Consider the following 27,329-nt stretch of genomic DNA (forward strand, 5'->3'; position numbering starts at 1 on the left):
ATCGTATAAACTGCTCGGCCACATATTTAGATGCAGCCACGCGGCAAATATGGTTAAGTGCTCGCTTAGGATACTGCCATGTGGACCGATAGTTATTTACTTCCTGCGGGCTTACCATTCGGCTGCCTTCAAGTAAAATCTTAACTAGTATGTACCCCGTGCAAAGAACAACAACTAATTTTTTTTATCATTGTATTTTTAATTTGCGTCTCTCTAAGTTTTAATACATTTGATTTGATTATTGTACACTTAAAATTTAAAACCATAAATTATATAAAAATATATGTTACAAAAAACATTATAATCTAATGCTTATACATTCTTGCTCTAAAGAATATAAGACCAACTCTAAATTTCCTATTTTAAAAAATCTAAAATTTAATATATTACTAAATTAGCTAAATATCTCTTTCCAAAGTTTTGGCAATGGCAAAATTTTGCAGCCAATTACTATTCAAGAGGTCAATTTATTTTGTATCTCGACGGAGGGTTATTTTGGAAAAGTAAAGGAGCTTAAATTGGTCTTGCTATTATCTATTTCTTCATATGACATTTTTCTTGTTGTTCTACAAAAGGAAGTAAGTCTTTATATTTACAAATTATCTTTTAAGTTAAAATTCCTATGCAAATTATTAATAGTTATTTATAAACTGTCTCATTGTTGTTGTTCACATTTTAGTCTTATTAATAGAATTTATTGCAAATATTACTTATCTAAATATTTATTTACAAATGCTATCCATATAAATAGCTAAGAGAGGAATCTAGGGTTAGGGTTTTCAGCTCTTTGTTTCTATCAGCCTCCTCCTCCTCCAGATCTGAGGCTCCTCTCTCCTCTCTGTATCTCCCCCCTCCTTCAGATCTAACTCCAAGTAGATGGGCTCCTCTCTCTCTCTCCTCCTACAGATCTGTGACTCCAAGTGGATTCTAGAGCTCGGGTTTTGACTGTTCATCCTCGAAGCTGGTTGCTCACTCCTCCCTCAAAGCTCGTCGTCGAATCCTGCGTCGAAGCTCGTCATCCCTCGAATCTCGTCGTCGACTCCTCCCTCGAATTTCGTCGGATTTTTTGTCGGCTTTGGGGAATTCACTGCCTTTCTTGGGGGATTTCGTCGGATTTTACTTGATTTGTTGGATTTCGGCAATTACAGGTATAATTTCTCCATGATATTCCCTTTCTTCGAATAGTTGATGAATAATTTGATATCAAAAAACATGAAATTTTGTTAATCGATTGTTTCCATATTTTTGGTATTTTTTATGCTTAATTTCATGCTAGATTCGTTAAGTTTGGTCAATCTATCTCATCTCACGAATTATGAACCCTAGATTTGGTGGCTCTTTATTCTTTTTCCCCCCACAAATATAGCTAAATGGAATAATCTACATTGGAATAAATTTCGACACATACAGTTAAATGAATTAATCTAATTTATTAAGTTTTAAGCAGTCTATATTTTCTCATGAACCTTATGAGTTTAATGTTATAAGTTCAATGTTATAAATAAAATTAACTTTTTATAAGTCGATGTTCTTCCTCTCTTAGAATCCTATTGAATGGATGCACTAATTTGGTGAAATCTGTAAATAAAAATTGGAAATATATATAAATTGCCTATAAGTTGCTCATTTAAATTGCTTGCTTGAAATGAGCGTTGTTAGTCCAATTTGAAGTCTTAACTAACTCTCTTTTGTGTCTTTTCTTCATACTAAGGCAGGGAATTGCTTGAGTGAATTCTAGGCAGTAGAGATCTTCCTTCTTAACTGCTGCTCAAATGGCTATAAGAGGTGTGAACTTTACAAGAAAATTATCGCAAGGAAAGAATTGCATGCTTGAGTTAAAATGAAAGCTTGATTAGGTTGAAATTTATTTTTGAGGAAAAATTTACTTTTTAGTGATCAACGCTGATAAGTTTTGAATTAGTATATTTTAATTACTTTGTGTTGTTTCTGTGTCATAATCTTGGGGCATGGTTAATTTTTAAAAGACTTATCTTAGAGTGAAAATACTTATAATAATTGACTTGTCTTTATAGTCTTTCCATGGATTCAGATTATTTAAGAATTGTTCTCAATTTTTAGATATCCTAATAAGCTATATACATACTCTAATGCAAATGGTAATTTATTCCCACAAATATAGTTAAATGAAATAGTCTACATGGGAATAAATTACGACACATATAGTCAAATGAATTAATCTCATAATTAAAATTAAGTTTTAAGCATTCTATATTTTCTCATGAAGTTTATGAGTTTAATGTCATAAGTCGATGTTTTTCCTCTCTTAGAATCCTATTGAATGGATGCACTAATTTGGTGAAATCTGTAAATAAAAATTGGAAATATATATAAATTGCCTATAAGTTGCTCATTTAAATTGCCTATAACTTAGGGTGTTATCACTTTGTTTGATCAAAATTTGTCTTAACCTGCATGCAGATTAATTTGGAATGCTTTCAAAAAATTTCTTCACCAGCACTTTCCTAATTGAGCAAAATCTCCCCATTTCTGATAATTGTCGAAAATCAAAGGGGATGAAAGGAAGAAGATAAGGAGTCTAAATGGGTTTGGGTTTGTGATAGATAATGCGTTTGGGTTTATAATCAAAGGGCTATAAGGGTCAATCCACTAAAATACGTTTAAGAGTTAACGGAATATTCCTCTAAAGTTATAACACCAACTAACTATAGTACTAATATTAGCACACTAATGATTTTAAAGGGACCAATATCATAATATGAAGATTTGAGGGCCTAATATCAAAACGCTAATAATTTAAGGGACTAATATCGAAAAACCCCATTGTATAAACTGCTCGGCCACATATTCAGATGCAGCCACGCGACAAATATGGTTACGTGCTCGCTTAGGATACTGCTACTAGGATCGGCAGTTATTTACTTCCTGCGGGCCCACCATTCGGCTGCCTTCAAGTAAAATCCCAATTTCTCTGTCGTCGTCTCAATGCCGACATTTCAAATTTTAGGGTTTCTTAACATTGGAAAAATTGATGGTTCCCTCCATTTTTTCAAGGAAAGGGCAGAGTTTGAGTTAAAAAAAGTAGCCTTTTTTCTTCTCTACGCTGCGATTTGTGTTACTCCCTTCAAAAGAGGGCCGGGGTAAAATTTATGTTGCTCCCTTTGATTTGATTTATTATTGCCCAAATGGAGATCTCAACTGGGTTTGTTTCATAATTGTGGGATCTGAATTCAAATAAGCGGGATTGCTTGCATTTTGCTCTTGATTTTGTTTGTGATCTTCCTTTTCCTTTTTCTTTTTTTTATTTTAAATTTTTGCTTTTGTTTGTTTTTGTGTGCGTGGAATAATGGGTTTTGGGTATTAGCTCCAGATCTCAAAAGATTACAGATTGATATATTATTAGTATGCTTTGTTTAATTTGTCCCTAAAGCCTAACAAGCCGAGAGCTTTCGTAAAATTCCCAACATTCAAAGTTGCTCATTGGGGTTATTTATATGCAAATCATAAAATTTCCTTGTTTGTTTTCCTCTCTATTTTACTATATATTTTTGTAGGTATGACATTATGCTCGTTGATGTGCTCTCGTTTAGGTGATTATGTTCTTTTGTTTCATGACACTTTGCTCTCCAATATCCATGATTTTTTACTAACAAGTTTTGATTGCATCTCAGTTTCAGAAAAAGCATCAGAACGTCTTTCAATTGCTCTCCCTCATAGTATTCCTTTTACTGTCTTTTTCCCCTTCACATGATATACTAGTTTAAGTAATGATAGTTATGCGTTCTGTTAGCAATTTATATGGAAATTTTCTTCGTCTTTCTCTTGGTTGACACAAACAATATCTGGCCTTCCTTTTTTTTGTCTAGTTAGCGAATAAACTCCTGAAAATTATTTCATGTTATTCTGATGTACAGCTTGAGCAGATTTTCCCTTTACTTTGATAAACCTCTTCCCTTTTCGTTTTTAGTAGATTAAGTTTGTTGCTTAGTATTAAACTCCTACTCAAGGATAGTTGGAAGTTTCATACTTGTATTTTGCTTACCGCAAATGGTTCAACCTTTCAAACGTAACATTGAACAGTTGGCACATAGATATAATTGTGGGTTCACTTATTTGCATCACACATATATGCAAAAAGCTTATCGAATTTTTTTTCATGTTTTGCAAAAAGCTTATCGAATTTTTTTTCATGTTTTGGCACGTATTTAATTGGCTTCGGTACAGACTGTGTAACTATTATAGCATCACATGACACATACATTTAAATGGTACAAAGATATGAGAAATGCAATGCCCAATACATAGAGTGCGCCTCTTAAGATACTTTTTGATAATAGTAATTTTAAATATTTGAAACTAATATATCACACTGATAACTATCACTTCCTGCTCTATAAAATGTATTTAATTGAGAAAGCAGAAGGAACTAGAACAATTAATATATTGCAAAAGGGGGAAGAATGTTATGGTAAATACATTTTGTATGAATTTGAACATGAATGTCTTTTGAATATTATTGGAATATTTAATGCATTTTAGTTGATTAATATTCTTTGCATTTTAATATTTTAATATTCTATAATTTATAAATGTAACTATTTAATTAAGAATATATTTGTATTTTTGTTAGTTAAAAGATACTTTCATCTAAGTAAAAATTTGGTCTCTTATATATCAGTTAAAGTTATAATTCAAAATTATGTCTTGATATAAATATAAATTTTTAATCTAAATATTTGGTTAAAATAATGATTTTGGAACCTTAAGTTAATTTGACATCGAATTAAGACTTAAAAATGCAACGAGGTTCACCAGACCCTGAAATATTGTAAATAATGTTTTAAATATCAGATATCAGATAAATATTGGATGGCCAAAATTCATACATGATCACAAAATTGGAGATATAACATGAATATGTAAAAAAAATCGGGGTCAGGTGTCATGTGGATGTTCATATATAACATAACAGCATAATATGTAACCTAAATATATTAATGAATTATATTTGGGAGACAATTTGTGGCTTTTATTGGTTTGGGTTTGGGTTTTATGGTATAATTTGATTGTGGATTCCCAAACCCGACACAAACCCAACCCACAATTAAAGTAAAAATAACGATTTTGCTTATATGTTCAAAGAGAAATATCGGCTAATAATTCCGATATAAGCTAATATACCAAAGAAAATCTCAAAAAAAAAATGAAAATGCTATTAAAGCATAAATATCATTACAATAAGGTCCTTAACCTGATAATAAAGCAATTTGTCGGCCAATATTTAACCCATTGGTTGTAAATCACTGGCTGTAATTTATAATCTGCCAAGAAACTATAATATATGTGTAGTGCAACGGCCTAAAACCCCATTCCTCTCTTGATTGCGAAAGCGACTCTCTCTCTCCCCCCACCCTCTCTTTGCCTCGACGAACGAACAACCCTTTCTCCCTCTTTCATTTCAAGAATTCAAGAAAACCCAACACAGAGAACAGATGTAATTAATTAATTTCTATGATGATCAAAGAATGCAATTAGAAAATATTTTCAACATTGGTTTTAAACTCTGCCCCCCCAACTCCTCCAGGCACAAAGTTATCGACTGTTTCATCAGCAAGAACCCAGTTCTATCTCTCAGGCATCATCTCTAGAAGAACCAAGGGGTAAGCTAACCTCTCTAATACTTCCTTGTTAATGTAGAGAGAATTTTCCTCTTCTTTGATTATCGAGGACATTCTTTTCTTCAATGCGCATAATATTACAATGTGCATATCATTTTTGCTTAATTACAATACAAGATTTCATAAGTCTGGGAAATGGGTTAGCACCCTAAAAGTTCTTTCTATTGCGGTGGTAATTTGCACTTCTTGTTCCGTTTATACGACGAACTGTTGAAAATTTGATGATTGTATTTCTTGTTAATTTGCATAGTATAGTAGTTGCTGAAGTTATTTAATGTGAAAAATTCTTAACTGTTTGAAAGTTTACATGTCATAAATGAGATGGGCGTTTCTTGTTTCTTGGTTTAATGTTTTCAATTACGTTTGTTAAAAAAATGTGATGTCTTGCTTAACATTATTATTTATATATGTAGCCCTTAAATCATTTTTGTTTGCATAAAATAAAAAAAAGATCATCAACTTCGTATCAGTTTGCATAAAATGTTTATAATTTTAAAATTTTCAAAAAATCACTGTAGTAAATGATTCTGTTTTTAGTTTTGGTACAGGGTTTCTGTTTAAGGCTGAATCTCATTCTATTGGCAAAAGAAATGTAAGATAGCCCTTAAATCATTTGTGTTTGCATAAAATAAAAAAAGATCATCAACTTCGTATCAGTTTGCATAAAATGTTTATAATTTTAAAATTTTCAAAAAAATCACTGTAGAACTATTGATCCTTTGGATGAGTAGAATGAAGTAAACAAATCGAAGATGGAAAATCGATGACTGCTGAGTATAAGCATGTAATGGACATATATCCTTGAAGTTCACAATTAAACTGAAAGTCATTTATACTACATAAAATGTTCAGGACTCAGGAAGAGACTTGTTCTCCTCAGTGTGAATCCAAAATGATAAACAACAATATCAACCATAAAAAGCCTTTGTTCTGGATTATTTCGGATAGATACATAAATTTATTTAGATTGATACATATCATTCTGTACAAATCTTTCGATTTTAGGCTTTAACTTCCTACAAATCAGCCCACTTCTACCTTGCCAAATAGCATAAATAGCACAAATGCAAGCAGCTAATGTTGCTCTCTTTGACTTTGCATCTACACATTTACTATCCGTTTCTTTGTGGCCCTAGGGATGAGTATATTTTAGACTTAATGTTGATCCCTTGTTCTCTATCAGATTGATCTGATGGATCCAAATAATGGAGCTCCTGCGGGCATACCCTAGCTGATAATAGAAGATCCAGATGTCGTTCGCCGGGTAATTGAAGTGGGCACGTCGGCCAGACCTCCTCGGCAGTATGCAGTCATTTAGGTAGAAAACCTATTACCTGATCTAATTTACGGTTTCTTCGCGGCTCATTACTACTGGACAATGGAGCCAGACGAGGCTACTGCCTAATGTCATCTTGTTGTAACCAGAACACTACGGAGGTATAACCAGAACGCGCACCCACTCACGTAACCTGGGTCCAAGGCCATGTGAGTGGGAGCACATTCTGGTTATACCTCCGTAGTTTTCTTGTCACAACCAGCTGGCCTTGGGAATTAATCACGTCTGGCTCCATTTTCCACTAGTAATGAGCCGCGAAGAAATGGTAAATTAGATCATTTGATGGGTTCTCTATCTGGATGACTTGATATTGCTGAAGAGGTTCGGTCGACGTGCACGCTTCAATTACCCGGAGAATGGCATTTGAATTTGCTATTATCAACAGGGGTTGCCCGCAGGAGCTCCATTATTTGGATCCATCAGGTCAATCTGATAGAGAACAAGGAATCAATATTGAGTCTAAAATGTACTCGTCCCTAGGGCCACAAAGAAACAGGTAGTAGAGGTGTAAATGCAAAGTTAAAGAGAGCAGCATTAGTTGCTTGCATTTGTGCTAGTTATGCTATTTGGCAAGGTAGAAGTGGGCTGATTTGTAAGAACTTAAAGCCTAAAATCAAACAAGGTAGAAGTGGGTTGATTTGTAGGAACTTAAAGCCTAAAATCGAAAGATTAATAGCACAAATGCAAGCAGCTAATGCTGCTCTCTTAACTTTGCATTTACACATCTACTATCCGTTTCTTTGTGGCCCTAGGAACGAGTAGATTTTAGACTCTTATGTTGATTCCTTGTTCTCTATCAGATTGACCCGATGGATCCAAATAATGGAGCTCCTGCGGGCAACCCCTGCTGATAATAGCAGATTCAAATGCCATTCGTCGGGTAATTGAAGTGGGCACGCCGGCCAGACCTCCTCAGCAGTATCAAGTCATTCAGATAGAGAACCCATCAGATGATCTAATTTATCATTTCTCCGCGGCTCATTACTACTGGAAAACGGAGCCCTACGTGACTAATCCCCAAGGCCAGCTGGTTGTGACCAGAAAACTACGGAGGTATAACTAGAACGCGCCCCCATTTCACGTAGTCGGGGTCTAGGTTTTCGAGAACGCACGGATTAACGTGCGTTGCTTGTAGCACAGGATGATTCAGATTGCTCCAGTCTGAACCTCTGTTACCCATCCACAAAGAGACGGTGCATGTCTTTGAGATTTGAACCTCTTATACTCATCCATCCTCATCCTCTCTCCTCTCAACTCCCATGAAACTAAATTTATTTCACAGGAGTTGAGAGGAGAGGATGAGGATGGATGAGGATGAGAAGTTCAGATCTCAAAGACATGCACCGTCTCACTATGGATTGGTAACCGAGGTTCAGACTGGAGCAATCTGAATCATCCTATGCTGCAAGCAACGCGCGTTAATCTGCACGTTCTCGAAAACCTGGATCCTGACTACGTGAAGTGGGGACGCGTTCTGGTTATACCTCCGTAGTTTTCTGGTGACAATGAGCTGACCTTGGGGATTAGTCACGTCTGACTCCGTTTTCCAGTAGTAATGAGCTGCGAAGAAATGGTAAATTAGATCATCTGATGGGTTCTCTATCTAGATGACTTGATATTGCTAAGGAGATCCGGCCGGCGTGCCCACTTCAATTACCCGGCGAATGGCATTTGAATCTGCTATTATCAGCAGGGGTTGCCCGCAGGAGCTTCATTATTTGGATCCATCGGGTCAATCTGATAGAGAACATGGGATCAACATTGAGTCTAAAATGTACGTCCCTAGGAACACAAAGAAATGGTAGTAGAGGTGTAATTTGTAGGAAGTTAAAAAGTGTAAAATGAAATGTATCGATCTAAATAAATTCATGTATCTATGCGAAATAATCCAGGACAAAGGCTTTTTATGGTTGATGTTGTTTATCATTTTGGATTCACACTGACCTGAACATTCTATGTAGTATAAATGACTTGCAGTTTAATTGTGAACATCAGGGATATATGTCCATTACATGCTTCTACTCAGCAGTCATCGATTTTCCATCTTCGATTCGTTTAATTCATTCTACTTATCGATAGTTCTGTGTTCTGAGCATGACAGTTTTACTTCGCATAGCGTAGATCATTATGTACATATTAAATGTGATTTTTATAATTTGTTTGTGATTCAATAGACATCCTATCTGATTTGAGAAAACTGATACATATCTTACATGATGAATGCTTTTGTACCTTTTGGTTTGCTTTATCTCTTACTTTTCTTTTGCCAATAGAAAGATTCAGCTTCAAATAGAAACCCTGTACCAAAACGGAATCATTTACTACAGTGAATTTTTAGAAATATTAAAAACATTTTATGCAAACTGATACGAAGTTGATGATCTTTTTTTATTTTATGCAAACACAAATGATTTAAGGGCTACATATATAAATAATAATGTTAAGCAAGACATGACATTTTTTTAACAAACGTAATTGAAAACATTAAAACAAGAAACACCCATCTCATTTATGACATGTAAACTTTCAAACAGTTAAGAATTTTTCACATTAAATAACTTCAGCTACTATACTATGCAAATTAACAAGAAATGCAATCATCAAATTTTCAACAGTTCATCATATAAACATAATAAGAAGTGCAAATTACCACCGCAATAGAAAGAACTTTTAGGGTGATAACCCATTTCCCAGACTTATGAAATCTTGTATTGTAATTAAGCAAAAATGATATGCACATTGTAATATTATGCGCATTGAAGAAAAGAATGTCCTCGATAATCAAAGAAGAGGAAAATTCTCTCTACATTAACAAGGCAGTATTAGAGAGGTTGGCTTACCCTTTGGTTCTTCTAGAGATGATGCCTGAGAGAGAGAACTGGGTTCTTGCTAATGAAACAGTTGGCCTGGAGGAGTTGGGGTGGGGGGGCAGAATTTAAATCCAATGTTGAATATTTTCTAATTGCATTTTTTGATCATCATAGAAATTAATTACTTCTTACCTTTGTTCGTGTTGGGTTTTCTTGAAATGAAGCAGAGGAGGGTGAAAGGGTTGTTCATTCGCAAATGGCAAATAGCTACAATAACCTTAACAGAAAAAAGGGAAAAAAGGAAGATTTAGCCTCTCTCTCTCTCAAGAATAGTAGTGTTACGCACCGGTAAAAAAGGAGGTTAAAGTTAAGTAGAGTAGGTTTTGTGAGATGCTCCAAAGTTCAGTGGAATTAAAATATTCATGGAGTAAGAGCTGAGGAGGTTTTGAGAATTAAAACAGTTGACAAGGGTTATCTACAACACCCCCAAAGTTAAAGAGGGGTTTGCTGAAATTAATCCTTTTGGCTTTAAACCACTATAAAAACCAATAAGAACAGGACAGTATGTACTGTAGCTATTGGATTAATTCGGTCTTGGGTTTCTTTTATTTCTTCAGATCCATCATCGGTAAGATCTCACTTTCAAATTTGCATAGTTGTTTAATAAGAACAGGACAGTATGCATGAATATGAAAAATCTGCGCATAGTTGTTTTCTTTCCTTGTCCAAATCTTGCTTAAAGATATCTCTTTCTCAATAAAATCCTATTACTGTTTACTTTTGATAAGGATTACAATTTGGAATAAAGACTTATGGTCATAATATAACAGATTTTTTAATTGTTTACTTTTGATAAGGAGTGTCCAGGCCTAGCTTGTTTATATGATGGTGTCATGCATCAAATTATTCTCCTCTGAATTCAACAGATATAACTTCTGCTCCATTTAAATTATCATCTCGCAACTCATCTCGCAACTTTTCAGTAAATTATCATCTCGCATCACTGTTATTGAGAGGTAATCTCAGAATCAGATCAAAAGAAGGAAGCATGAATATAAACAGCATGATAGTATAACTACCGACTTCATCACTTTTGAGATACTCACCAGACTCCCTGTAAAGGATCTGCTGAAGTGCAAATCCGTTTGCCAATCGTGGCATGCTTTGCTCTCTGAACCTACTTTCATAGCCGCGCATCTAAAGCGTACGAGGGAAAAACCCAAGCTCGTATTTGTAGCTCATAAACCCTTTTGTCGAGGAAGCTCCATGTATATGTATGAAGAAGGCAGGAAAAAATCGAGGTTCTTGTTCATGGAAAAATATTCTGCAGTGCAGTAGTATTTGTTCCCTCCTCATCACTGCGATGGTTTGCTGTTGCTCAACACTCAGACCCAATTGGTTGTATGCAATCCGAGCACTAAAGAGTCGGTAGCCTTACCTGCATTCAGACGCGACTGTGGTACACTGGAAGATGGTGCATCAAACTTTACGGCTGCTTCAGGATATGTTGAAAGTATGAACGTTTTATAAAGTAGCCTGGTATTTCTATTGTTCTCGCAATGTTGAAGAAAAAACATTGGACCTGGGCTTTGAGGTAATTACTCTAGTAACGACAGACTTTTCCTGGAGAGATATTACCCTATCTGATTGGAATTAGATGTTTGTCCCAAGCCTGTGGGTGAAGTTATCTATTTCAATATAGATAACAGACTCCACCAGGACTCTCCAAAAGCCTTGCTTTGCTTCAATTTCAAAGACGAAATGTTTAGAGGAGACGACCCTCCACATCCCCTTGGGTTCTCAGGGGCGTAATGGAAGTCGCCACCTCACGAGCTAACCTCAAAGAAAGTGATATGGACTGAATAATTCAATAATGGTAATTCGTTGACCATATATGTTCATTTGTACATGTATGGTATCAAAAAACATAAAAATATACCATCAAGATAGATGACACTTACCCAATCTATTACTGAACTGAATCCGATGGTTTCTCAGCCAACTCCCCTCTTTCCTTCCATAACTGGACTACCCTTCCTCAGCCAGGCTTGGGCAGAATAAATAATTGGGAAAAAAACTTTCTAGTTCACTCAGAAAAAAACTATTATTTTCAATATCGAAACTATTATTTTCGATATCAAAATATACCCAGACTCCTACGGGAGGCAGCAGTGGGGAATTTTCCGCAATGGGCGAAAGCCTTACGGAGCATATTAATATTTTCAATTAAATAAAGTTTTCAACTAAATAAAAAACAAATAAAAAAACAACAAATAACTCTCAAGACGGAAGTCGTCCTATAGACCAAAACCCAGTGCCTTACCACTTGGCCACACCCCATTTAGAATGTCCCAATATCAGAGTACGTGTATATTAACGTTTTCAATCTTGAAGGTAACCTGTGTTTCATTTATTGGTCACAGGATAGGATGAAGTATAAAATGTGGACTTCCAGGGACTTTGCCGAGCATGTGTGGGTTCCTAAACCTTTAGTTTCGACCTGCTGCACCCACCACTGAGGTTTCTGTGGCCTGTTGTGCTTCGTCGCGGAAAACTTCTGCTCCAGGTGAATGACGAAGTTCAAAGGTTGGAGTACTATGATCCCCAGAGTAAAGTGTTTGATCCTGTCATGTGTATTGCGAAGGACGTGGCTTTCTACAATGAGCAGAACTGCGGTCTTCATGTGACTTTGATGAGAGGGCCGCACTCGTAGTAGTGAATTGTGTTGAGAGCTTGGTGCTGATTAGGCCCAGAAGCTTAAGCTGGAGATAGATCTCATAATTCCTTTCTTCTCCCATGATTTTTTTTGCCTTGTTCAGATGTGGCAAAGAACATAGTTGGCTTCTTTTACATATGTTATTTAGGCTTCTTGAAATTGTATTTTTTTAGACCAAAATATTGTGCTTGGTCATATTCCATTTCTATTTCCTTTCTTTCATTTTCTAATTTGGTAGACGAGTTTATTTTTATTTTTATTTTTGGTCTGAAGACTGCTATTGTCTTTTATATTGAGAAATACGTGAAAAGATTACAGATAGAGGATTATCTCTTGCTTTTTTTTTTTTCCTTTTTTCTCTTAATTTAAAGTTCAGAGATCAGGTGCAAAAGACATCATGTGCATCTTACTTGTTACGCGGACATGGCATTATGTATCATGCTTAAAAGGAGCATCTATATAGTATTCCCAAATTCGAAGCGTAAATGTAATTAACATAATTTATTGTTTAATACTTTGTATAATTGTGAGACGCAGATTTCATTCAACAGCGGAACGAGGCCATTAAGGTGTCAACTGATTCTCATTGACTCGTGCAATTTTTGTGGTAAGTTGTTCACTGATGAGAATTGTTAGTCACTGATGATATTATGACGGCGTATGCATTTTATCTATTTGGATGTAGAATCCATTGTCAGGAGCAAAATTAGCTCTTTTAAATCATCGTCGAAGTTGTTCATTGATGAGAATTGTCAGCCACTGATGATTTAATAGTTAGGACAGTGTATGCGTTTTATCTATTTGGATGCCAAATCCATTGTCAGATGCAAATATAGATCAAGTTTTAAAATTATCGTCGAAGTTGTTCATCGATGAGAATTATCAGTTACTGATGATTTTATAGTGAGAATAGTATATGCAAAATCCATTGTCCGGTGCAAAAATAGCTCAAATTTTATACTTGCTTTCTAACCTTAATGCTAGCACCAGTGTTTAGTTCATAAAATGTATACAAGTGATATTCTCAGTTTTTTTCCTTCTGTGATGTATTTGTTCAGTTTGCTCACAGATTTGTAATGCACACTAAAAAGTTGCCAGGTTTGTAATGAAGACTGAAATTTGTGATATCGAGTGTGATCGGATGCACTTCTTTACTGAAAATTATTCAACTGACCTGTGGCTCAATAATATATTCTGATGCAACTTCTATGATTGTTCAATTTAAGCTCTTAAATATTGGAAAATAGTAAATCATCTAGTTATAGCTGTGATCTTATATTTTCATTGTTCGGTTAGTAATACTGTATTAAAATATTAGTGACTGAAAAAAAATACTTCCAATTTTTAATCTTCTAGCTTTTGTATCAGTTTTCCTTTTCAATCAAACGCTCAATTCGCAACGAATTATAAATAAATATTTAAATAATGCATTTGAAATGTATTATCTGCGGTAAATAATTCATACATAATGTCAACATTTATTGGCACCTTATATTCATTTCTTTTCGGCTAAATAGCACTTAATTAATTACCTTATAGTTATCCCTTAGCACTAATATACTTTCAATTGTTTTCCATAGCAGTTATATACCTTAAGTCACTACCACATATTTGCTCTAACGCAACAATTCTAGTGCAACGCTTATGACCGTTACGCTAGGTATCTGTGGGGGTGGTTTTGCAATGCTTTAACAACGGTTTACAAAAACCGTTTCGCTAGGCCCAATAATTTTGATTTGGGCCGATTTTATAGGCTGGTTTGGGCTTAACACTGAAACTAAATCTCATTTTTTTCTCTCCGCTTTACCAAATATCCCTCTTTCTCTCTCTCTCAAATCATCACCCCTTTCTAAAATATCTCCCTCTTCGTTCGCTCTGGGAGATCGCCATGGCCGAAATTCGTCGATCTCATCGCTGAACTCGTCGCTAATCTCTTCACCGTTTTCCGATCTCATCGTCTCCGATCTCAACTCTGATTTCGTCGTCGATCTCGTAACTAATCTCTTCGTCGAGCTGCTGGTCTCGTCTCCGATCTCATCTGCGATATAGGTCGTCGAGCTCGCAGCTAATCCGTCTCCGATCTCACTCTCCTTTGGACTCTCAGGTACCTCGTTCCTTTTATTTCTGATTTCTACAGTTTCTTCCCCTTTCTATTAGGGAAATTGTTTAGTTGTTGATGGCCTTTTGTGTGCTAGATCAGTTTATCTCGCAGTAGCTTGCACAATCAACAGTCGCTTACAGTTTCTTCCCCTTTCTATTAGGGAAACTGATCTAGCAGTAGCTTGCTAGATCAGTTTATCTCGCAGTAGAATTGATGGCCTTTTGTGTGCCATGTTCTAACATTGACCATTTCTCGCAGGCACAAGACGAGATTACATATTGGACAGCTAGTGAAAGATACATCAGCAAAGCTTAAACAAGCTAGTGAAAACGATCACCGTGTTGAAGTTAACGTGAGTCTTTTACAACAAACTCCTTTCAGTAACGATTTTTTTTTTTTTGTATTTTGCTTTTAGCGTTTTTGCAGTGCTTTGAGAACTCTGTCCTCAGTATTTTACAACAAACTTGTATTAGTCATGCATTATCTGCTAATTCACCGACAGCCAGAGTGAGAGATTGTGCCCTGAATTGATTTTGTTGGGTTCGAGGATCAGTTTGGGTCTAGGTCGTATATCCGGGTTTTGCTAGACCGCACTTCATACCTTTTTGAGTTTGTTGGTTCTGTTTCTATTAGACACAAACTGTGCTCTTGGTACACCTGGAGTGAAACTTGACTTGGTTTATGGAATATGGATACACGTAGTATGTAAAGATGTTGGGTTTATTTGTTTGTTTGGATGTCCTGAGAGGCAAACTGTGTGCCGAAATATTTTTCACGGGCAATGAAGCATATAAGCACGAAACATGACACATAATGACACACAACAGATCCTTAAAGCAATGAAGCATATAAACTGTTGCTAGTTTCATTCATGTTTTTGTTAATCCTTCCACTCATGCAATGTTGTGTTCATAAATTTCTTTACTTTCACTACTAATGTGAAAGTAATTACACATTTAAAGTAAAGTACTGCAGGCTTTTTCTCTACTTGTTTACACTTCTCAAGTAAATTTTCTCGATTAGGGCTCTGTTGTACATGTTGTCACGGGGAAAGAGGGAAACATGGGCTCTTGCAGGAGTTCACCTCTTTACTCCAACTTGTAATTTATTCACGCAGAAGAAGAAAAAGAAAAGGATGATATGGCTAAGGTTTTTTTATAATAATTTTTATACTTGAGGAGCTTTGGAAGGTGAAGCTGGATTTTCTGAGATGACACTTTTAGATCAGAGTACCTAACCAGAGCAGAGCAGTGCATTGAACTCATAGTTTGGAAGTTCTCTCGACTTTAAGATATTATTCTTATAGCAATGTACCATGACTATGCTTCTAACTGTTGAAGTGTTGAATGCACTTATGTCTTTAGTAGTTATTATATTATTATTTTGTAGGATATTCACAACAATGAAGTATCAATTGCATGCCACCTTTTAATATAAAGTCCTCAGTTTGGACTTCTCACTTGTATTTTTTTTATAATCTTCAGAATAGTACGGTTGTAGCATATATGACTTGCAATGTAATTGTTAATAGTGTTAATCACAATAATGTTGATTGAATATATCGTTATTAATGGCAACAAGAGGATTGATTTTTACCTTTCATTAATCACAATATTTATATGTAGTTATTAATAGTGTTAATCATTAAGAGTGAGTGTGGAGTTCATTAATAATGTCAAAGAGAGCATTTGCTAATGGAGCAGTAGGGGATGAAATATGTTGCCCTTGTCGCATTTGTTGTAATCGTTTTTGGTATAGTCGTGATGTTGTTTATGATCACCTTATTGTCAAAGGATTTGTAGAGAATTATTATGATTAGTCGTGATGTTGTTTATGATCACCTTATTGTCAAAGGATTTGTAGAGAATTATTATGATTGGTTCTTTTACGGAGAGGATGTGTCATCAAGGATGGATGTTGATGACGGTAATGAAGAAGCTGATGATGTTGCTGATGATGCTCAAGACAACCTGGATGAGTTATTGCATGATGTATTTAGAGATGTAGCAGAAGAGTCTCCAGTGAACCAAGAAGATGGCCTAAGTGACCATGGAGAAAGGTTAACTAAGGAGGCAAAGAAGTTTTATAAGTTAGTTGATGAAGGTAAGCAGGAGTTGTTTCCGGGATGTAATACTTTTTCTAAACTCTCTTTTATCATCCGGTTGTATCTTCACAAGTGCATCCATGGCCTAAGCAACGAGGCATTTGATGATTATCTAGCTATATGGAGAGAGGCAATTCCTGAAATAAATCTACCAAAGTCTTATTATGAGGCCAAAAGAATTGTGAAGGATTTGGGCCTTGATTACAAGAAGATACATGCTTGCCCTAATGATTGCATGCTTTACCGTGGAGAAGATGGAAAAAAAAGTTGCTTGCAGTAAATGTGGTGAAAGTAGATGGAAGGCAAATAAGCAGGGTGTTTCAGCCAAGGTTTTAAGGTATTTTTCTTTAAAACCTAGAGTTCAAAGACTATTCATGTGTTCTCAGACTGCTGAATCCATGAGCTGGCATGCAAAAGAGCGCCTCCAGGATGGGAATCTAAGGCACCTAGCATATGGCAAAGCATGGAAGGATTTTGATTCCAATCATCCTGATTTTGCACTAGACCCTCGTAATGTGAGGCTGGGCTGTAAATGTGGTGAAAGTAGATGAAAGGCAAATAAGCAGGGTGTTTCAGCCAAGGTTTTAAGGTATTTTTCTTTAAAACCTAGAGTTCAAAGACTATTCATGTGTTCTCAGACTGCTGAATCCATGAGCTGGCATGCAAAAGACCGCCTCCAGGATGGGAATCTAAGGCACCCAGCAGATGACAAAGCATGAAAGAATTTTGATTCCAATCATCCTGATTTTGCACAAGACCCTCATAATGTGAGGCTAGGCTTGGCTAGTTTTCGCATAGCACATGGCCGGTGATCTTGATAAATTATAATTTACCATCCTGGATGTCTCTAAAGCCAGAATATTTCATGTTGTCTTTGCTTATTCCAGGGCCTCAGTCCCCTGGGAATAATATCGATGTTTACTTGCAACCATTGATTGTTGACTTGAAAGAGTTATGGGAAGTCGGGTTGCTTACTTATGATGCTTCAAGTAAACAACCATTTTATGTTCGTGCAGCTTTACTTTGGACTATAAGCGACTTTCCAGCATTTGCAATGTTGTCCGGATGGAGTACTAAAGGGAAGTTGGCTTGTCCTTGCTGCAACTATGACACTTGTTCACAATATTTAAAATACAGTAGGAAAATGTGTTACATGGGTCATCGTCGATTTTTGAGTGATAATCATCCATGGCGGTTAAATAGAAGAAACTTTAATGGCCATGTTGAGTTAGGAAAAGAACCTGAATCATTATCTGGGATAGAGATTATGGAGGAATTGCGTGGCTTTGTTAATGACTTCGGGAAGAAACAGAAGAAAAAAATAGAAAAGGGCTGTCCATGGAAAAAAAGGTCAATATTTTTTGATTTGTCTTATTGGGAGCAGAATACATGTCGGCACTTGCTAGATTTAATGCACATAGAGAAGAATGTGTGTGATAATATAATTGGGACATTATTAGATATTCCTGAAAAGACGAAGGATCATGTCAGAGCTCGTTTTGATTTGCAGCATATGGGCATAAGAAGAGATCTACACCCAACCAAGTCAGCTGATGGTCGGCATTTTACATTCGCTAAAGCATGCTTTTCGATGACGATGGAGGAGAAAAAGATATTTTGTGGTGTGTTAAAAAATGCTAAAATGTTGCATGGTTGTGCATCAAATATCTTGAGGTGTGTCAATGTTAATGGGAAAAAATATCAGGGTATAAGACACGATGCTCATTTTCTCATGCAGTATTTGCTTTCAGTTGCTCTGAGAAGAACTATGCCTAGACGTGTTTCTATTCCATTAATCAGATTAGGGGCTTTCTTCAAGGGCTTATGTAGCAAAGTTCATAATTTAAATGATCTTTATAAATTGCAGACAGAAATTGTGGAGATACTTTGTCAACTGGAGAAAATATTTTTACCTAGCTTTTTTGATATTATGGTGCATTTGCCAATTCATTTAGTTCAATAAATTTTGGATTGTGGGTCAGTTAACTATTGTTGGATGTATCCAGTAGAGAGATATCTTAATAGATTAAAGTCATATGTTCGCAATAGAAGTGCTCCTGAAGGTTCCATAGCTCAGGTTTGGTGATTGCTCATTGGTATAGTTTCTGTTGTATTTATAAACATATCATCAAATTTTATACTAACTTTGCACTTAATTCATGATAATTCATGTTAATTATAGTTTTATTGTAGGGATGAGGTGGCTATGATCAGCCATTGTCGTCGAGAAAATCAAGATGCGATCACAGGTAGCCTTTTAGTTTTTTCATATTTAAAGATTTCCTCTTAAAGTTATGATATGTTGATTTGTTGAGATTTTATTTTAGTTTTAGGGAAATCATATTGATGTGGTTATAGGATTTGATTCAATCAGACCGTACAAACGAGGAAAACTTGCTAGGAGTATAATTTGAGTGGATACACTTTTGAATAAGATTAATAAGCATAACATGATGGAGAAATGAACATGCAAATCTTATTTGGGAAAAGCAATCCTACATGTAGTTAAATCAGAAACTGAACATATTAACATATATAATTGGCATTCACTTTAAACTTTTAAACTTCATAAAATAGGCATGTTCCAAATCAGGTTTGAAGCATTATAAGTTAGGAGCTTAACTTGCCAGTTAACGTCATTTGATCAACCCGTGGTAACCTTTCAGCTTAAGCACTTTCCCTCCTTACTGTTAACTTACCTATTAGTTCCTCAGCCTACAAGAGAATTCCAATCATTATCTGCCTCAGCTCATCGGTAGTTAATTTAATGCCACAAAATAATTCATGACATCAGCTTTTAGACCTCTTCATCTAAAATTACTGGTTGCTACTCCTGGTTTTCAAACATACCATGAGTCACATGCAACACAGTCCCAATGAGTACAATCAGTAATGCTTTCAAGTCAATGCTGATTTAGGGCCTTTATTCTGTCATTATCATTCTCCAGCTACCTGTGTAATTTCATTGGTCGTGTATCTTCCCAGTTTCTGCCTTTGACAACAATCTATAATCTATTATGATTAACCTCCAGGGAGCTTCAGCTCATGAAATGATACTGTAATTACAATTAGCAGGACCTTTGTATGTTATACTTGCATGTGTTATGTCAAGACCAGTCCTGCCTGCAGTAAATGAATCTCAAAGAATCACAGTTGGTTTGACATATAGCTGTATAGTTCAGAATTTCACAGATTCCAGGAATCAGATAAGATTCGCTTTACTTGGTTGTTTATAGTTTTTCTTATCCTTCCATTTATTCAGAATTTGAAATGGATTAGGCTTAGGAATCATTGGATTGCTTTGCTTTATTTTCAATATACCTAAACAAGAAATCAGGCATAACCACCAGCATTGAAAATTTGAGATATTCGATGACCACTTTGAATCTGTGACTGTCAACCTAATCCCCTCTATAGAATATTTGTCCCTCTTCTATTCTTTTCACTTCTAATTCCTGCCTTTTCTACCACAAAAAAGGACAAACCTTTGTGTATCTCTACGAGTGTCATATTTGACACATCAAAAATAAATATTATTCACTTTATGATACTGGTAAACGGCAGCAATGAAACTCTAATGAATATTCCTGAGAGCCAATACCATAAGCATGGCATTTTTCAAGTACGAATAATCATAACAGGGAAATGGTCGGGGTTAGATAGACTAACCTTGAGTGAAGGATATAGACAATAATCCAATTTGTAAAATTATATTAATGGGTAATGACAACAAACAATCCATTTTAACAGATAAAGTCAAATATAAGTTATCTTAAAAAGGCTTCACTAGAATCCTACCAGTAAGAGTTGAGTTTGGGTCCTATCAATTGAAGTACATGTTACAATTTCAAAACTAAACTCGTTTTAGATATGATCTATGATAATAAGCCTAAAAAGAAAATATCATGTCATTTTAGGTTTTTTTTAGCCCATGAATTTAACATCCTATAAACTGAACAGCTTGAAGTAGCATTTGATCAAAAAAATTACAAGTATTTAAAGCACATATATAAAGTATATGCTTAAAAAATTATGATTCATTGCTCAGGTTAATGGCGAAGAAGGTTTCCCAGAAATGATAAAAGCCATGTCTGGTAACAATTTAACTCTACAAGTCAGGTAACAAATTTCATTATTTGCATTACATCTTCTACTTCATATCTAAAGCAAAATACTTTATTTTGGTAACATGTTCAGTATTTGCAGAAATCTTTTAGAAACCGTGCTTTGCACGGGGCTAAATACTAGTAAACAATAATATATGAACCCATTGATAAATAATATTCATCATACAATATGAGGCCAAATGGTTAGCTTATATTTATATAGTAGAGGAGATGCTGAAAAATTAAAGCATCATATTTTGAATGAGTCTCAAGATTTTGAATTATTTCCTAAAATTATATACTTCGCTTAAAAAACTTTAGAAGAGGCTTCTGAAGGACTACTACAAAGGGTTGGATATCAGATAAATATTAAACAAATAAAATTCATGATATCAGATTGTAAAATTCAGGGATGTCTATGTAATATTGGGTGTCATATGAGATAATATTCATACATAACATGACATTGTAATATGTAATCTAACATATTAATGAATTTTAAATATAATAATTTACATCAAGAAATATGCTTAAGATTTGGGAGAGCCGAGAGTGGAGAGATTTGGGGAAGAATTATGGCCTTTGTGGGTTTTGTAGGTTCCAATTTTATTTCCCAAACACGATCCAAACTCGAGTCCACAATCAAATTAAAAATGACATGATTTTCTCAATATCTTCAAATAGATATATTGGCCATATTTTTTATAACGGTCGATGTATCAAAAAAATCACCAAACAAAAAAAAAACAATAGGAAATATTACTGAGATAAAGTCTTTAACCCGATATATTGGCCGATATAGCAATATATCGGTAAATATTTCATAGGATACCTATAAGAGCAAATATGTAAAGGTTAGTTCCTTGATTTTAAATATACAATGATTTTATGTTATTCCCTGAAATGTTTTAAATTGCTCATAATTTAGGGACTAATATTAAATTATTAAAAAATTTTGATTTTGTTTGACATTGGATAGATATGAATTATTTTGTTAAAATACAATCAACATGAGTGCATAATATGTATAAATTTTTCTCAGACTATATTTATAATTTTCTAAAACTAGAGAGTAATCATTTTGATAGATCAATTAGTAGTTGGGAAGATGTAAAAAGAGCAACATATTTTAAAATTGATCATATAATTTATATTTTCTTTCTTGATTGAATTTGCACATTATAACTTAGAGAATTCTAGAAAAAAGTTCTTGAATATCTATAATACTCGGTCGCCTAATAAACAATAGGTGGAAGTGATTTTTTCATAACCGAACAAAATCCTTACTAACTAGATAAAGCCTATCATTTTTCTTTGATGAATTCAAGAATTTATTTTTTTTATTAATAATTATAGGGTTTTTTCGTATTGGTCCCTTACATCATTAATATTTTAAAATTATACATTCAAATTAGTAATTAATCTTAAATCGTTAATATTTTAAGGTTTTAAACATCACTATTTTTTTGGAAGACAAAAATGTTAAAACCACACATGGAAATATCCAAAAAAATAATATATTATGATATTTATAAAGTTTTTTGTAACCATATTATAGTAAATAAATAAACCTGAAAAATAATTATGATATTTGCTCACGTGCAGTGCACGTGCATTCCACCTAGTAAGTACTAAATGAGTAAAACTATAAAGAATTGAAGTGATTAAGGCTTTATATTTTCCTAAGGGCTTGTTTGGATTGTGGGGAATGAGGGTGAAGGGAAGTTAGGGGAACCATTCACCTTCATTCACCTTGTTTGGGAATACTTAGGAGGTGAAGTTAATTCACCCTAGTTCCCCTTGGTTCACCCCCTAATAGTATAAAATTTGTTACCCCCAAATTGGGGTGTAACCAAGGAGAAGAGAACTCTCTTCCCTTCTCTCAGTTTCCCTTAACTTCCCTTCACCTCCTACAAATCCAAACAGGTCCTAAGTAAATTTCTAAATTTTTATACATCCATTGAAGGATCTAGAACATTAAAAAACATTCGAAAACACAGAACAAAACAAGAACACGAAAACAAAAACTCCCAAATCATTCCATCAGGGGAAAAAATCCCAAGTCAAATGAGAGAGAGAGAGAGAGAGGCGAGAGATCATGGTTTCCAAGAATCTGAGAGACGATGAGTATCTTCTCTACGTTGCCATTTGCATGGTGGGTTTGCCCGTCGAGGTTCAGGTCAAGGACTGATCTTCATACTCTGGGATCCTTCACACTGTCTCCTTTGATGAGAATCATGGTAAATTTAATTTGGTTCTTGTCATTTGAGTGGAGATCTCAACTGGGATTGGCTTCTCTTTCTTGGATCCTCCTTTTTCGGAAATGGGTTTTGGTTGAGTGGAGATCTCAACTGGGATTGGCTTCTCTTTCTTGGATCCTCCTTTTTCGGAAATGGGTTTTGGTCATTTGGGAAATTTCGTTATTATGACTGCTGTGTTGAATGTAATTTCACCGATTGCAGTATGAATTCGATGCATTGTATGTTCTTTTTTTTAATGATTCCCTTGCCCTGAATTGGTTATTTATTTCATTAACATTGAGGCCAACTTCTTATTTGCAACAGTATGTGTTCATTTGCATCATTTTGTTTGTTAGCTCCATCACCTAGCAGTTGGGCATCCAATTTCATGTGGTCATTTGATAACCCATTTTCCATTTTTATTCACGGCATACTTGGGGCTAATTAAGGCTCAATACAGGCGCAAGCCCAAAATTTGAACGGCCATTTTTATTCACGGCATACTTGGGGCTAATTAAGGCTCAATACAGGCGCAAGCCCAAAATTTGAACGGAAATCTAACCAGATTAGTTTTATGTGGCTAATTAAGGCTCAATACAGGCGCAAGCCCAAAATTTGAACGGAAATCTAACCAGATTAGTTTTATGTGGCAGTACGTCTATACATATTTAAACAACACCACAACACCCCCTCCCCCCTTTTTGGGTTAATTTCATGCTTTGTGCATTGTTTAATTGATCTCTATTGCTGCGAATTTTCGCAAATCCTTTGGTTTTTTTGTTTTCATGTCTGTTGTTGCTTATTTATGATGACTGGAAAACATGTAACCGGATTGTGACACATGTGATAGATTTAAAACTATAATATAGTTCTGAACTTCATTTTTTTTTCGTAATGTTAGGTATTGTCTTGAAGAAAGCAAGAAAGATTGGGAATGGAAAGGATGAAAGAAATTTTCCAGTAGGATGTACTGTAGACACTCTTGTTGTGTTTTTAATTGACCTCGTTCAAGTTGTTGTGAAGGTAATTCAGAGACCTTGTGCACATTGGAATATAGAGATATTGTGCACATTGGAATGTTTTCTTAAAATTACCTTATCATGTTGTGCCTTTAATTTCCAGGATTTTCTACTTCCAGCAGAGGGGATGTCTACCAGTGCTGCGTCTGATGCAATTGCATCTGGAACCATCTCAGTTTCAGAAAAAGCATCGGAGCAGTCGGTATCTTCTGATAGTTCTCCCTCGGGGTATTGAATCTTTTTTCTTAATATGGTATCAGTCTATAATGAAAACAAGAGATGTGACTTTCAATAAGTTCTGCTCTTTGATAATTTATTTCCTCTTTACTCTGCTGGCAGTCAGGTTGGGGATGATATGCCAAAGGGAGAAGGAACTTCTTGCAATCGTGTTGACGAGGCTTCTGAAACAAAGCAAGTATGTCTATCAAGCATAACTTGATTTATTATCTGAATAAATATTTTGTTATGGTTCTCATCCAAATGATTGGACATTTATGTTGTAGCTTCATTTATTCAACTGATTCTGTGCTTTCTGCAGATAGAATGTAAAGTTCATCCTATGCCTCCTAGCAGTAAGTTAATTTGCATCTGGAGAACTTCATTTCTTGCTTGTGTAGTCAGAACACATTTATTCTTTTGATAAAGCTAAAATTTCTTGCATATCTTTTGCATTAAGCAGATGTTTATTCTCTTCAGCTGGACTTTGTTGATGATACTCATACTGCGAATGTATCAAATGAGCCCAGCAAGCCAGATTATCAGCCGGAGAGCATATCTACCAATTCAAGGGATTATCCCTCACTAGATACCCAAGCTTCAGCTGTTTGCCGTCATTCTTCTTCGGTTTCAAATAGTAGAACCTCTTCATGCACCGGTCTTTCAACATCGCCTAACGTGTCATATTCCCAAAACAACTCATCTTGCAAACCAACAAAGGTGAGAACCATTTTCTTAAAATTCCATGGCGGGAGACTATGCTGTTAATAGTAGCATAAATCAAAGGCAATGTGCGTTTGGGATCAACTGATCATATATAGTAGCTTATAAATCCTACCATCATAACCTTCCTACCTCTGTTTCTTCTTTGTACGCATTTCATAATGCATATGCTAATAATATGCAGGAATTCAAACTCAACCTGGAGCAAAAGTTTTCTCTCCGATGTCTGCTAATGCTAGATTGTCACCTACATCTGTACCAACCAAGACAAATGCAGGCTATATAACAAGTTACCCTCCTGCAATCCCAATTGCTGCTGTACAATCCGGAGTTCAAAGCTAAAACACTGCAGCCTGCTTCACTTTGGGGAGCGTGTTTCTCTTTTGGCAAATTGAGAGCACGTTACTGGTTTAATTGCCAAAAATAAGTTAGTGACGAAAATAGAAAGGTAAAGATGAGGTGGAAAAACCATTTTGTTATTTGTTTTTATTTGAAATCAGATCACGTTTAAAACCACTCCCTCATCTCTCCGGGGAGCTAGAAATAGTTGCCCTGAGAGCTAATCATCAGCCGCCCGTTGTAGTTGGTGTCTTGCTAGTAATGGAAACGCACATAACAAATCAGGGTGAGCTATCCGCAGAATGAATGCTGTTTTATATATATTATATATATATATATAGTATATATATATATAATATATATATATATATAATATATATATTATATATATATTAATAAACAACCTAAAAATAAACATAGAAAGTGGGGGCTTGGAAGCAATTCTCCATTCCCGCGTTAATGGTTAAAAATCGCACGAGCAAGATTTCCCTGTTTGGCTAATGATTATATGATTAGTTGAAGTTAAGTTAAGCGGGAAGCTTCTTAAAACGAACCTCGGCTCACTTAGACAGTAGGTAATCATTAGCTGTTGTTCCCGCGCCTCAGCATCCATCGGCTGGGACCGACGCCACGATCAGCGGCGGGGGTGGAGTAGCGCTGCAAGAAGAAGAAGGGGAGAGAGTGGGCCCCCACTTTATGACGCATTCCCCCCAGTTTCGAAGGTTTGAAAGAAGAGGAGAAAATGTATAAATCCTGCTGCGAAGCTTCTCATTTGGGTCGTCGTCGTCTTTGAAAAGCTCGAGGTATGTTTTCTTCTTCGTCTCCATTTGCTTTGTGTTGCTGGTTTTTCTTAGAATTAGAAAATTTCGGTCTCATTTCTTTTGTTGCAATGCAGTTAGAGATTAAACTTTGTTCGTAGCATTTGAAGTTAACTACGTAATTTCTTTCCATTTAGGGTTTCCGTGCGATTTCTGCTTCCTGATCACTTGCTCTGTGTTCCTCTCTGCTCTGCTCATCGTCCCTAGGTATGTTCTCTGTTTTGGGGTGTGATTGATTAAAGATGCAAGTTTCTCCTCTACTTACCAACATTTATGCTTCTCTACTATTTTAGTCTATTATGTTTTATTTAAGTAAAATTGGGCTAAATCTAGAAAATGTACCTCTTTGAAGACCAAGAGTACAAATTAGCCATCCCCTTCCCTCACAGAGTACTACTCCGTCTAAAATAATCCCACATTGGAATCGTTTCACTTAGGCTTGGGGATGGCTAATTTGATGAGTTTTGTGGTGATTGATAGTTGTGGTTTGTTTGTTAGATGTGATCAAGCGTTTGAACTTTTTGAGAGGGAAGGGGATGGCTAATTTGTACTCTTGGTCTTCAAAGAGGTAAATTTTCTAGATTTAGCCCAATTTTACTTAAATAAAACATAATAGACTAAAATAGTAGAGAAGCATAAATGTTGGTAAGTAGAGGAGAAACTTGCATCTTTAATCAATCACACCCCGAAACAGAGAACATACCTAGGGACGATGAGCAGAGCAGAGAGGAACGCAAAGCAAGTGATCAGGAAGCAGAAATCACACGGAAACCCTAAATGGAAAGAAATTACGTACTTAACTTCAAATGCTATGAACAAAGTTTAATCTCTAACCGCATTGCAACAAAAGAAATGAGACCCAAAATTTCCAATTCTAAGAAAAACCAGAAACACAAAGCAAATAGAGACGAAGAAGAAAACATACCTCGAGCTTTTCAAAGACGACGACGACCCAAATGAGAAGACTCGCAACAGGATTTATACATTTTCTCCTCTTCTTTCAAACCTCTGAAAGCTATATATTCTATTTAGTAATGGTATATTATATAATATATATATATATATATATATATATATATATATATATATATAATATATATATATATATATATAATTATATATATATTATCATAGACAAATATAT

At 35.3% G+C, this 27,329-nt stretch overlaps 1 protein-coding gene and 1 long non-coding RNA gene across 8 annotated transcripts in view; both read left to right on the forward strand.

Annotated features, from left to right (window-relative positions):
* On the forward strand, positions 783–12,865 carry LOC109844573. Of its 5 annotated transcripts, XR_002248066.1 has the most exons (4): positions 783–1,148; positions 1,712–1,785; positions 5,564–11,397; positions 12,227–12,865. It is a non-coding gene; the product is annotated as an uncharacterized LOC109844573 (long non-coding RNA). The 5 variants fall into 5 exon arrangements; XR_002248065.1 differs by lacking the exon at positions 1,712–1,785; XR_002248068.1 differs by lacking the exon at positions 1,712–1,785 and having other exon boundaries at positions 10,661–11,397.
* Positions 14,313–27,329, forward strand: part of LOC109844570 (polyadenylate-binding protein-interacting protein 4-like) — a 30,195-nt gene continuing 17,178 nt past the window's right edge. Inside the window, exons 1-4 of one of the 3 annotated variants that reach the window (XM_020413675.1) lie at positions 14,313–14,623; positions 14,879–14,972; positions 18,907–18,973; positions 20,773–20,818. In XM_020413675.1, the coding sequence (XP_020269264.1) occupies positions 18,962–18,973; positions 20,773–20,818 (58 nt within the window). In that variant the 5' untranslated portion in view covers positions 14,313–14,623; positions 14,879–14,972; positions 18,907–18,961. Of the gene's footprint in view, positions 14,624–14,878; positions 14,973–18,906; positions 18,974–20,772; positions 20,844–27,329 lie in introns of all 3 variants that reach the window. The other 2 variants (XM_020413676.1, XM_020413674.1) reach the window with 2 other exon arrangements.

The sequence above is a fragment of the Asparagus officinalis genome, chromosome 6 (genome assembly GCF_001876935.1).
Source record: "Asparagus officinalis chromosome 6, Aspof.V1, whole genome shotgun sequence".
Taxonomy (NCBI): domain Eukaryota; kingdom Viridiplantae; phylum Streptophyta; class Magnoliopsida; order Asparagales; family Asparagaceae; genus Asparagus; species Asparagus officinalis.